Raw genomic sequence first — 14,296 nt, 5'->3', positions numbered from 1 at the left:
GGATATGGAAGATTTGATTAATTGAACCAAAGACCAAGTTATAAATAAAATCAATAAAATAAATAAAACTTAAACAAAACTGATTAAAGAGAAAATAACGCTAAACAATATAATACAAAAGAGAAAATAAGCACAGAGGAAAATAGAAATTATAAATAAAGTCCATGTGTAACCTCACATCAACAAATTAGAAAAGTTAACTGACATGGAATATAATTTATGTGAGCAGGATACAAAGATGTGTATGTCATTATTGCAAAAGTTCATTGCTTTTGATATTCAAATTATTTATAATTTTTGTCACTTGCTCTCTCACTGATCTCTCAAGTCTTCAAAGAGGTGTTTTGAATTCTCCCATAATGCAGCTTTTCCATTTCTCTTCATATTACTAGCAGTTTTTGTTTTAAATATATTAATGCTTCCTTATAAAAGGGCTATTATCTTTTCACTAAGTTTAAACTAACATCAGTATGAAATACCCCTCTCCTATCCCATTTGAAGATCTTCAACTTCAATTCTATTTTCCTCGTAGAATACCACTACTTCTGCTTCCCCATCTTTACTTTCAACCTTTTTCAGCTAATCTTAATTTATGAATATCTCCTACTAAACATAGTATAAAATTTTTTAATGCTTTGGCATTTCCTCGTGATATGGTTTGGATATTTGTCCCCTCCAAATCTTACATTAAAATGTGATACCCAGTGTTAAAGGTGGCACCTAGTGAGAGGTGTTTGAGTTTTGAAGGTGGATCTCTCATGAATAGCCCAGTGCCCTCCCCTGAGGTAATGAGTTCATGTTGGAGCTAGTTGTTTAAAAAGCTTGGCAATACCCAGTAATGGGATTGCTGGGTCATCATTCTCAGCAAACTGACAGAGGAGCAGAAGATCAAACACCGCATGTTCTCACTCATAGGCGGGTGTTGAATGATGAGAGCACATGGACACAGGGAGGGGAGCACTACACACTGGGGTCAGTTGGGGGGAAATAGGGGAGGGACGGTGGGGGGTGGGGAGCTGGGGAGGGATAGCAGGGGGAGAAATGCCAGATGTAGGTGATGGGGAGGAAGGCAGCAAATCACACTGCCACGTGTGTTCCTATGCAACAATTTTGCATGTTCTTCACATGTACCCCAAAACCTAAAATACAATAAAATAAATAAATGGGAAAAAATAAAATAAAAAATAAAAAGCTTGGCAAACCCACCCCTTGCCCTCAGTCCCTCTCTCACAATATGACACACTAACTCCCCTTTGCCTTCTGCCATGACTGTAAGCTTCTTGAGGCTCTCACCAGAAGCAGATGCTGGCACTATACTTCATGTACAGCTTGAAGAACGTTGAGCAACATAAACCCCTTTTCTTTATAAATTACACTCATCTAAAGTATTCCTTTATAGCAACACAAATGGATTGATAAACCTGGGATTACTGACATTTATGAACCTACTCACGCCACTTTTCAGTATGCTTTTTAAAATTTCCTTTAGTGTTTTTATTGAGTCAGCTCTTTTTAATTATCTTTTTATGGTTAATAAATTATATACCTTTTGCCCATTATTTACTTGAAGAAAAATTTGGAGTCTTCATTTAAAAAAAAAAAAAAACACCTTTTTTTGAACAGGGTTTCACTCTGTCACCCAGGCTAGCGTGCAGTGGCAGGATCACAGCTCACCGCAGCCTCAACCCCCTGGGTTGAGGCAATCCTCCCACCTCAGCGCCCCCCACCCAAGTAGCTGGGACTATAGGTGCATGCCACCATACCTGGCTAATTTTTTTTTTTTTTTTTGGTAGAGATGGAGTTTCATTATGTTGCCCAAGCTGATCTCAAACTATTGGGCTTAAGCAATCCACCTGCCTTGGTCTCCCAAAGACCAAAATTAGAAGCATGAGCCACGACACTTGGCCTAAAATAACAATTAAGCATGATGTCTCTCCTTCTGTAGGAATTAATAGCATTTATTACAAATAATAATCAGTTATTTAGATTTACCTATGAATTATACTAATTTTTGGCATACATTTTATTTAATCCTATCTCATCTTACATTTTGGATTTTGTTTTTAATTTTTGAAGAATAAGACATTTTTAAAGATAGGATGGGTAAAGAGGCTGGGCGTGGTAACTCACACCTGTGATCCCAGCACTGTGGGAGACCAAGGCCAGCAGATCACCTGAGGTCAGGAACTCCAGGCCAGCCTGGCCATAATGGCGAAATCTTGTCCCCACTAAAAATACAAAAATTAGCTGGGCATGGTGGTGCATGACTGTGGTCCCAGCCACTCATGAGGCTGAGGCACATGAATTGCTTGAACCTGGGAGGCAGAGGTTGCAGTGAGCAGAGACTGCAACACTGCACTCCATCCCAGGTGACAAAGTGAGACTATGTCTCAAAAATATAAATAAAAATAAATATAAATATAGGATCAGTAAAGAGTAAACTTTGAATCCTCATGTTTAAAAATGCCTTCAAACTAAAATACAAAATTTCAGATATAAAAAATTGTCTCCTGTCAGTTACCATGCCTGACACTCGATGTATCCTTTCAAATTTAATAATCTCTTTTTTCACTTCCCTGGAATTTCCCCTTTTTTTATTTTATTACTACAGTCCCCTCTTTTGTCACTATATTTCCTTTCTAAATCTCTAATAGATACAATCAAAAGTCTATACCAACTATCCTTGTTTTTTAACTTTCCTTTCCTATTTTCTATCTCTGTGTCTTTGTTCTCTGTATTTTGGGGTATGCATTTGACATTAGCTTCTTGATCAGCATAATATACAGTCTTATCCATTTAATCTTTTAATTGAATACCTCAATTCTTATCATCATAGGACTAAGACACCAACATAGAAGTCTAAGAAGCCAATTTTTATCTTGGATTCATATTTTCCTTTGGCTTGCTTCCATCATTTTCCTCCTTCCTAAATTTCTTGAAATTATGAATATAGTATACATAAAGAAAAATAAATATAATCTTTATGTACAAGTTTACAAGTACCAGCATCCCAGAAACTCCCAGATGCTCTAATCACCAATCCATTCCTCCCTACTCAGGAAAACAATATTCTTACTTTTATGATAATCATTTCCATGTGTTTCCTTAGTTTTTGTTTGCATTTTTAATAGTTTTTTTTATTTTTTAGGGAAGTTTTAGGTGTACAAGAAAACTTAGTAGAAAATTCCTCTCCTCTTAGGAAAAAAAAAAAGAAAACTTCATAGAAAATACAGATAGTTCCCATATATCCTTTCACACATACACCCACACACAGTTTCCCCTGTTATAATATCTTGTATTACAATGGCATAATTGTTATAATGGATGAGCCAATATTAACACAATATTATTAAGCAAAACTCATAGTTTACATTAGGGTTTACTTTACGATATATATTTTATGGTTTTAACATACATAAATTGATATGTTCCACCATTATATTATCATAGAGAACTGTCTTGCTGTCCCCCAAATCCCCCGTGCTCTACTTATTCATCCCATCCTTCACTCTCCTAAACTCCAGGCAACCAGTGATAGTTTTATTGTCTCCATAGTTTTGCCTTTTCCAGATTGTCATACAGTTGGGATTATATAGTATGTAGCCTTTTCAGATTGGCTTCTTTCATTTAGCAATATGCATTTAAGGTTGCTCCATGTCCTTTCACGGATTGAGAGCTCATTTCTTTATATCACTGAATAATATTCCAATATATGGATGTACCACAGTTTGTTTCTCCATTCACTCACTGACAAACATGGTTGTTTCCACGTTTTGGCAATTATAAACAAGCTGCTATACACATCTGTGTGAAAGTTTTAGTGTGGAAATAAGTTTTCAACTCATTTGGAAAAATTCCTAGACATACACCTACTGGATTATAAAGTAGAACTATGTTTAGTTTTATAAAAAACTGTCAAACTGTCTTCAAAGCTATCTGTACCATTTTCCATTCCCACTAGCAACAAATGAGAATCCCTGATGCTTCACATTCTCTCCAGCATTTGGTGCTGTTAGTGTTGTGGATTTCCTTGATGACACAGGATGAGGTTTTTTTTTTTTTTTTTTTTTTTTTTTGAGACAGGGTCTCACTCTGTCACTCCAGCTGGACTGCAGTAGTATGATCATCGCTCACTACACCCTCAGGTTCCTAGGATCAAGCGATCCTCCCACTTCAGCCTCCTGAGTAGCTAGGACCACAGGCACATGTCTGGTTAATTTTTAAATGTTTTTTTTTAAATGGTGTCTCACTAAGTTGCCCAGGCTGGTTTCAAACTCCTGGAATCAAGTGATCCTCCTGCTTTGGCTTCCCAAAGTGCTGGCATTACAAGCATGAGCCACCATGCCAGACCTCGTTTTCTTGTTTAAATTTAAGAGTTCATTGTATATTTTGAACACCAGTCTTTTATCAGATATGTGATTCAAAAAGATTTCTAAATACTCAGACTTAATATTTTCTCTCTCAACATTATATAAGTAGAAATAAGACATACGTATAATTTTCTTTCTTGCTTCTTTCATTAAACATTATATTTGTGAAAATTCACAAATGCTATTGTATATAGCTATACTTTGGTTATTTTCATGCTCTATAGTATTCAATGTTTGAGTTTAACCCAGATTATCCATTTTACTACTGATGGACATTTAAGTCATTTATCATTTTAAAATCCAACAATGCTAGAAAGATATTCTTGCATGTTTATTATGGTGTATTATGGCAAATTACTGAAGAGGATATAGTTACAGAAAGGTTGATCCACAGGGATATTTAAGTTTATAAGATGTTATACTTTTTCAAAGTGTCTTATCAATTTAAACTTATACCCTTAGTAGTGTATCAGAGTTTCTATTGCTCCATATCTTTATCAACATCCATACTGTTAATTCTTGCATAATGTTACCTCATTTGGTTCTAAAAAATTTGCATTTTACCAATATACTAAGAAGGCTGAACACCATTCACATGTTTTCCCAGCCAGGTGGATTCCTTTTTTTGTAAAATTTGTACTTTGTTCATTCTTTCTTATGTGAGATGTCTATATTTATTATAATAATTTGGTAGGAATTCTTCATATATTCTATATTAGTTCTTTGCTGGTATATACAAATACCATTTTTTACTATGTGTCATATTTTCCTACTATTTTTGTGAGGTTTTTCTTACAATTTTAATGTAGTTTGGTGTTTTGTGTCTGAATCTTTGCATTTATGGATAATGCTTTTAGTTTTCAGTTAAGAACCCCTTCCATATCCTGAATCATAAAGATAATTTCTCATATTATCTTCTTGAAAATTTATGGTTTTGGCTGTCATATTTTCATATTTTATCCATCTGAAATTTCAATCTTGGGTGTACACTTTCCTCCATCATGACAGTCAGTTGTCCCACTGCTATTCATTCAAGCCTATCTTCTACCCACTGACCTTCAATGCCACCTAATACATCCCAAGGATCCATATACGTGTGAGACTGTTTGGAGATCCATTAGCCATCCAATGACAATATCAGAGTATCTTAATATGATTTTTCAATTGTCTTGATATCTGGTAGAAGAAACCCAAATACATTATTTTCAGTCTTAAGGAATCTCTCACTTGCTCTTGGCTTTTGTACTAGTTTGAAATTTTATAATTAGGTTGTAAGGTATCCATCTTCCCTAAAATAAAACTACTGAAATTATGATTCATACTAAATTAAATCTGTAGGTCAATTTTGAAAGAACTGATATCTTTATAATAATAACTCTTCCAATCAATGAACATGGTATAGCTCTCAATTTTACTTAGGTCTTCTCTAACCCATTTTAATCTCTCAATGATGTTTTAGAATTTCTCCACAGGGGTCTTGACTATCTTGAATATGCTTTTAAGGATTGGTTTTATTAGTTTAAGGAAATTCTCTCCTGTTTCTAATTTATGAAAAAAAGTTTACCATAAGTTTATTGTGTGTTTTATTAATTGCTTTTCTGTATCTACTGAAATGACTATATATTTTTTGTTTTTTAATCTGCAATTATGTAAATTATATTACCAGACTTTGTAATATTGAACTAAGCTAGCATTTGCTACTAGAAACTCAAGCAAATATATTAATGTTTGTTGAAAATGGCTGGATTCTGTTTTCTAGTATTTTAAGACTTCTTATCTATATGTATAAATAAGCCTGATCTATATTTAAGCATTTACAAGTTCTTATACTACCCTCATCTGGTTTCAGTATCAAGATTATGTATGCATGAAAAGGATTGAGAAAAGAAAAAAAAGGGGGGAAATTAAGACTAATTGGCATTTCCTCATGTCTATTTTCTGAGAGTTTATGTAAGAGCAAAACTGAAGATAAAACTGCCTAGATAGGAGATTTATTAGAGGGAAGAATTTTGACTGTTTTTTTCTTCTATTTCTGGTTCACCCTTAACCTGAAAGGAATAGTCCTTTCCAGCTTATTGGGGGAAGGTCAGCATATTAGACTCTCCATCTCGAATGGGCTGTGAAAATCCAAGTTTGAGTTGTGAACTCTGGACTAAGAAGGGACCTCAAGAAAAAGGCAGCTTGAGCGTTTAACCTAACTATCTACTCATTTCCCTTGGATTTAGCTGAGTAATTCCTTACTATCCTTACTAAGTACTTTAAGACTTAAACGAATATCTTATATGTTGTATATAAAATGCAGGATTTTCAATTGTTTCCAGCTGAGGGATTGGTATGAATAACCTAGTCTTTTATATTCCTAATATTATAAATATTACTTTGTAAATTTTTCTTCTAGTCCATAATTGTATTTGCTAAAGAACAGCTATTCTATTTGCTTATTGTTATCTTCCATGTGATATAATTGGTTTTCTTCAAATACTTTATGACTCTTGGTGTTTGTTCATATTTTGTACTAAAGAACTAGGATGGTTAGTATGGTCGAATCTTAAAAATACCTGTTCAATATTACCATATTATCATTAACAATCAGATTAGCAGATCTTTTAATATTGAACCATTCCTGAAATGAACTCTCCTTTATGCTAGGCATATTAAATCTTTTTATATATGACTAAATTTACTAAGTGAGGTAGATTATGTAAGATCTTATGTTTTAAAATCAGTATTGAGATTGTTGCACATATTAATACATGAAATATTGAATCTTTCAAAATATTTTAATTTATACTAATAATCAGAAGAAGTAAAGAGTAATATTAAATAGCTACATATTATGCTACAAAAATATATAGACATTTGATAAATAATGTAGTCACAAAGACAGTGGTTTTGAGATTTGATCTGATGTTTGGATTGTTCTTATTTTGTTTTGTTTGTTGGATACTACTAATACAATAAATAGTGATATGAAATACAGTCAGCATTTGTGGTACCAACACTCTGTCTCTTAATGTATAAAATGGTTCAGTGAGTAAATCTGTGTAATGGTGAGTTGTTTGTCAATAACTTTGTCGACATATAATTCTCATACCATACAACTCACCCATTAAAGTATATAATTCAACAGTTTTTAGTTGTTTGTATATTCACAGATATCTGCAACCATTATCACAGTCAAGCTTAGGAAATTTTCTTTACTTTAAAATGAAACCTATGTAACAAACCTATACATCCCGCACATGTAGCCCAGAACTAAAAATAAAATTAAAAAAAATAATAAAGTAAGGTGAAACTCCATACATACCCTTTAGCTATCACCTCTTTAATTCCTAAGCAACCACTAATCTACTTTTTGCCTCTACGGATCAATGCTGAACTAATTATTTTAAAAAAGAAGATATTTTGTCATTTATTCTTCAGTTAAAAATATATAACAGATCTACAAAGAAAAACTCCTTTAAGATTAATTTTCTCCACAGATCTACACTTTTTAAAAAGTCAGCACACCTGAAAAGTGTCCTGCTTTTATTAGTATCAAATAAAATTGCATGCTGAAGAAGAGAGAGTACATTTCTCTACTGAGAGATTTAGAGATTTGTTACATTCCCAAATGCATCAGGAACACAAAAAAAAACTTTGCTTTAGAAAAAAAAAAAAAGTGCATAGAATGAATCTGATTTCTAAAGGAAAGATAACTTTTTTCAGGAAACAAAATAAATTGGAGAATTCAGTGAAATGGAGAGATACAAATAAACACAATCAGAAACTTTTCTCCCACAGAATGACGGTAATACTAGTTAGTAATACGATGGGGGGAAAAGAACCTTCCACAAAATATTACCTGCCAAAAAAAAAAAAACATGAAACGCCTAAAAATAGTACTTTGACGGGAAGTATTATTCCATATTTTACCAAAAGACATGAAAGGCAAATAAATAACCAAAATACATATCTTCTTTGGTGAAAAATACTAGAGCCTGAAATATGTGGATTACTTTATAGATTTGCTGCACAACCAAATTATATCTCAATTTTTAGGTGTGGGTACTAGAGGTGGAAGGGTTGTAATGAAGTGATTTTCAACTTAACTGGAAGAATAGTAAGGGGATAAATAGCATATTTTTAAAAGATGATTTAAGAGGGTACACATATCCTATAAAAAATTAAGCCAGCCGGGCACAGTGGCTGATCCCTATAATCCCAGCTCTTCGGGAGGCCAAGGCAGGCGGATCACCTGAGGTCAGGAGTTGAAGATAAGACTGGCCAACATGGCGAAACCCCATCTCCACTAAAAATACGAAAAGTTGGCTGGGCGTGGTGGCAGGCACCTGTAATTCCAGCTATTTGAGAGACTAAGGCAGGAGAATTGCTCAAACCCGCGAGGTGGAGGTTGCCGTGAGCCGAGATCACACCATTGCACTCCAACCTAGGTGAGAGAGAGCGAAACTCTGTCTCAAAAATAAAATAAAAATAAATGAATAAATAAATAAAAATTAAGCCACACAATCAATATCAGATACAATAATTACAAAAATGTTGTAATTGATTCAAGAAGAGCAAATTCAAATCATACGTTCTAGTAACAAACCTTAATGTAAACATAATGTACAAAAGGTAGCCTTCAAAAATGTAGGGAAAGGACAGATAGACAGAATGTTTTTTCCGCCCCCAAAACCACAAGTTGATGCCCTATCTCCTAGAAAGGCTATATTTGGAGATGGTGCCTTTGGGAGGTAATTAACATCAAATGAAGTGATACTTGTAAGGCCTTAATCCAATGGGATTGTTCTCCTTATAAAAAGATGAGAGAGCAATCCCTCTTCCGCAGGCATGTACTGAGGAAAGGTCATGTGAGGACAGAGTGAGAAGGTTAGCCTTCTGTAAACCAGGAAGAGAACCCTCAGTAACTAACCGTGTTGACAACTTAATCCTTGACTTCCATTCTCTAGTAAGAAAATAAATTTCTGTCATTTAAGTGACCCAGTCTACAGTATTTTCTTATGGTAGTCTGGGCCCACTAATACAGTAGATTATCACAATGATGTTATTGGAAGTGATGAGTCATCTTCAAAATAATTAAAGAGAGTCCAATCTCACACCCTATGCTAAAATAACCTTTTTATGGTTGTAGAAAAAGAAACTACAGAAATACTAAAATCAAATAAAGATAAACACATATGCTTCGGAATAAAGAACACGCAAATTATCAATGAAATTACCCAAAAATGTTAAAACTTTTTGAAGCTGCAGAAAAGAAAAGGTAAGAGACATTAAGAAAAAATATTTACAATATATTATCAGATGAGGTTAATATTAAGAGTAAAGGCTAATGCCCATGTTTCAATAATGGTAAGATGTTTAAAAACGTGAAAATAAAGATAAAGCCAATGTATATAAACAAGAAATTCTATGAAGATACACAAATAAGATGTGAAGAGATTTTTCAATATCAGTTTTTTTGTTTTGGTTTGTTTTTGAGATGGAGTCTTACTCTGTTACCCAGGCTGGAGTGCAGGGGCACTATCTCAGCTCACTGCACCCTCCGCCTCCCAGGTTCCAGTGATTCTTCTCCCTCAGCCTACCAACTAGCTGTGACTACATGCCCACGCTATCATGCCCAGCTAATTTTTTAAAAATTTTCTTTTCTTGTTTTTGAGATGGAGTCTCGCTCTGTCACCCAGGCTGGAGTGCACTGGCATGATCTCAGCTTACTGCAACCTCTGCCTCCTGGGTTCAGGTGATTCTCCTGCCTCAGCCTCCTGAGTAGCTGGGACTACAGGCATGTACCACCACACTCAGCTAATTTTTGTATTTTTAGTAGAGACAGGGTTTCACCATGTTGGCCAGGATGGTCTCGATCTCTTGACCTTGTGATCCACCTGCCTCAGACTCCCAAAGTGCTGGAATTATAGGTGTGAGCCACCATGCCCATGCCCGTCTAATTTTTGAATTTTTAGTAGAGACGAGGTTTTACCACGTTGGCCAGGCTGGTCTTGAACTCCTGACCTCAGGTGATCCACCCTCCTTGACCTTCCAAAGTGCTGGAATTACAGGTGTGAGCCACCACACCCGGCCTAATATCAGAATTTTTTTTTAAAGCATAATAAAATAAGTTACAATTTCTGACATTAGAAATGATACTCTGTTTTTAAACATACTTTCTGTGGAGTAAAAAGAATAGAGAAATAGGCATTCTCATAGATGCTGCTCAGAGTGTTAAATAGTTCAATAGTTTGGGAGAGCAAATAAGCAATATTTAGAACCTAAGAAACGTCCAAATACTTTAACTCGCTATTTTCACTTCTTAAGAATTTGCTGTAAGTATAAACAATTGTGCAAGGATATGTTTATAAGAGTATTAACTGCAATGTTTTCAATAACTAGATAAAAACAAAAAAAAATTTTCTTTAAAAGCCCAAAATATCAAATGAATCAGTTAAAAATAATAATATAATCCAAGAATACAATATTATGTATATTAAAATTAAATCAAATTCATTAGACATTAAACGAAAAACACAGCATGTTCCTATTTAAAACCTATTATATATTGTATATTGTTTACTTATATATTCAAAAGGGGTGTTTAAATTTATATATCAGGGAACTAATAATAACCATGCAAAGGATGATGACTAAATTGTTCTTAATCAAAATTACTATTATAATATAGAAACGTATTTTTATAATGTTTATATTTTAGAACATACAACTCAATGGGGAAAAGTAAGGCACTCAACAAATGATCCTAAGACAATGGGTACAGTACTGCAAAAAAAAAAATTAAAAATGAGATCAATCACAGTATAAATGAAAGTAAATAACTGGTGGTTGTAAATATATAAACGTGTAAATCTAATTATAAAATAAGCAACTTTTTCAAAATCTCACAACATGAAAAAACATGTAAAAAATGTTTCAAGTTTGCCAGATTTTATTATGAGAAAAGAATAAAATGATAAAAATGTCAGATCAAGTCCTTGGTTACATATTTACAATGAGAGAAAATTAAAATTAAGATAAGTATTATTAGATATATCAATATTTAAGAGTCTGTATGCTATAACACAAAACATAAGTAAAAATAAAAAAGAAATATTTGCAACACATTCAATAATGACATATCCTTTTTGCTTCAAACCCACATACATATTAACCAATCTAGATTTTGCTGCTTGGATGGCACAAAGGCATCACAAAGTAATCATTTCAAATATTAACTCATCATCTCCCCACTCCAAACTATCAAAACTACTAACACTATCAAAAACTACTAACTACTATCAAAACTACTACCAGAAACCAGCTTTGGTGTGCTAGTGGTTAAGTTCCGGTAGTTTCCTTGTAAGGATATTTTGTACCCACCCTTACAGGTTTGTATCAAAAACTACTAACTACTATCAAACTACTAGAATGCAATATTATGTATATTAAAATTAAATCAAATTGATTAACCATTAAATGAAAAACATGTTTTTATTTAGAACCTATTATATATTGCATATTGTTTATTTACATATAATTTATATATTATTACACATTATTTATATATTCAAAAAGGGCCTTTAAATGTATATATCAGAAAGCTACTAATAACTATGCAAGCGATGATGAACAAAACTACTAACACTATCATCCAAGAAAGGAAACCATTCACCTAGGCATTTCCTTGATAGTTCTTTTCTTTTTACCTTATATTTAATTCGTCAGAAAATACAATTAATCTACTTTCTAAAAATCTCTTGAATTCATCCATATCTCTCCATATCTACTATCAATCCTTGACCCAAACTATCATTATCACTTGCCTGAAATACTAGACTAGCCTAATAATTGTTTTCAAATTTATTCTTACCCCTCATTCACTGTCCACACTTAAGCCAGAATAATCTTTCAAAATGTAAATCTGATCATCTTACTGCAAGTTATCCCACCCTTCACCTTGAATACAACCACACATAACACACTCCATTCAGCCCACTGATTAAAAGGTCAAGTAGATCCTAAATAACATGGCTTCTATCTACTTCTCCTTTCTTACTTCACCCTATGTTCTATCCACTCTGGACTTCTTTCAGGTCTCTGAGAGGGTCATGTGCCCTTAAAATAGATTTTACACACAGTATTTACTCTATCTGGAACACCTGCTGATGAATTAGAAAAGGGAGTTCAAGGGGCCCAGATGATTTTTAAGTTTCTAGCTAGCACAACTAGATGGACGGTACAGTCATTTAAAATAAGAAATTGTTTTAATGCTAAATTACCTTCTGCCATTGACTCCTCACTATTACTCCTCAAACACTTCGAGATAAGAGTTCTTGCACTACTGTTCTTTAGGCCTAAAATGAACATTTAATTGGACTTCTTTGCATAAATGGTGACTCATTGATATTTTAATCTCCGAATGCCACTTCAAAAGCAAACACCCTGTTTCCTACTGTGTCATTGTATCTTCCTTGTCTGCATTGCATGATCACTGATATTCTTGTTTACATGTTTATTGGATAGCTCTTCTAATCAAACTATAACTCTCTGAGAGCAAAGACTATCTATCTTGTTCACTGTCATATTCCCACTGCTGAAGCATAATCCATCTTTAAGAAATACTAAAGGAATGAATGAATGAATGATTAATTCAGGGCCAGCATTCTCTACCTGCCACATTTAAATATATCAATAGGTCACAGGAACAGAAAATTAGGCACCTTAATATGTTATGAACATTTTTTTTTCAAAAAGTTAACAGTAGAAGTGTGAACCAAATCAGTGTTTATAATATTAATAGGAACTATAGAAGGCAAAATAGTATAGTGGCTAAGAACATGGGCTCTAGAGTCAGACCATCTGGGTTTCAATCTAACTTCTACTTCTTATTGCATGGTATTATGCTGGTTACCTAGCCTCTCTGAGGTTCAATTTCCCAGACTATAAGGTAAACATCATCATCATCATCATCATCATCATCATCACCATCATCATAATACCTACCTTTTTAGGGTTGTAGTGAGGATGAAATAAAAGAGTATGTATAAAGTACACAAAATAATGTCTGACTCATAGAATAATCAACAGACATTAGCTGCTGTTTTCTTATTGCAAAGGGCATCTATAAAAGTAGCTCAGTGGTAGAAAATGTAACAATTTGAAGGAGCTATTTCCATGTCTTTGAAGGGCATATATAGTTCCAAGTGAGTGACTGCAAAGACACACATATGTGGATTTTAAAGCAGTAAAACACTGAATAGTATATAGATAATCAGCTCTAAATGACAACTTCCCTTGGGCTTCTTACATACCGAGTGGGTACGGAGTGCTGCGATGGTTTTTGAAAGTGCCATTTCCCACAGTTCATCAATGTAGGCTCTATTAACTAAGCCCTGGGTTGTATGTAAAATGTGATCTTCAACCACAAAAAAGCTAAGATTGAGGAAAAAAGAGAGCACAGCTGTCAGAATTTACAGTTATATTACTATCTCTGGGGTTTTACAAGCATTAAGAGATACCATCAAATACAAAGTTAGTAGTCACTGTTTTCTTGAAATGACTACCAAGTACTAACTAAATGAAGAAAGTTATTCAGTTATCTGAATATCATAAATGAAATCAGACTACTTGGACTAAAAATTATGTCTGTGATTATGATATCTCCTTAACTACTCCTAGAGATATTAAGAGTTACATTTGTATTACATTTCTATTAAATGTTATCCAGTAGTTTAAAAGGGAGGAAAATGTGTAGAGGTAATAGAGGCGAATTTTGTTATATAAGAAAACACCCAGCCATCGATATATTTTAAAAAGCAAATTTTAAAGAGATCATAAAAGCTAATATATGTTATATACATCATATATGTTATGTATTATTTATATATATTTTTTAAGAATCCAATGCACAAAATATCAAAATTATTCCCTCATGCAAA

The 14,296-nt window shown here is 33.5% G+C and overlaps 1 protein-coding gene across 5 annotated transcripts in view; it reads right to left on the bottom strand.

The window, feature by feature from the left end:
• The window catches only part of EXOC6B (exocyst complex component 6B), a 661,151-nt gene that overhangs the window by 329,801 nt on the left and 317,054 nt on the right, over positions 1–14,296 (bottom strand). For all 5 annotated transcript variants that reach the window (XM_032292191.1, XM_032292190.1, XM_032292192.1 and 2 more), the window contains one exon: positions 13,670–13,790. In XM_032292191.1, coding sequence (XP_032148082.1) covers positions 13,670–13,790 — 121 coding nt within the window. The remainder of the gene's footprint in view (positions 1–13,669; positions 13,791–14,296) is intronic.

Source organism: Sapajus apella, unplaced genomic scaffold (genome assembly GCF_009761245.1).
Source record: "Sapajus apella isolate SASKATOON/1434 unplaced genomic scaffold, GSC_monkey_1.0 scaffold26, whole genome shotgun sequence".
Classification (NCBI taxonomy): Eukaryota; Metazoa; Chordata; class Mammalia; order Primates; family Cebidae; genus Sapajus; species Sapajus apella.
The sequence above is the reverse complement of the archived record's forward strand: the minus strand, read 5'-3'. Positions and strand labels throughout refer to the sequence as shown.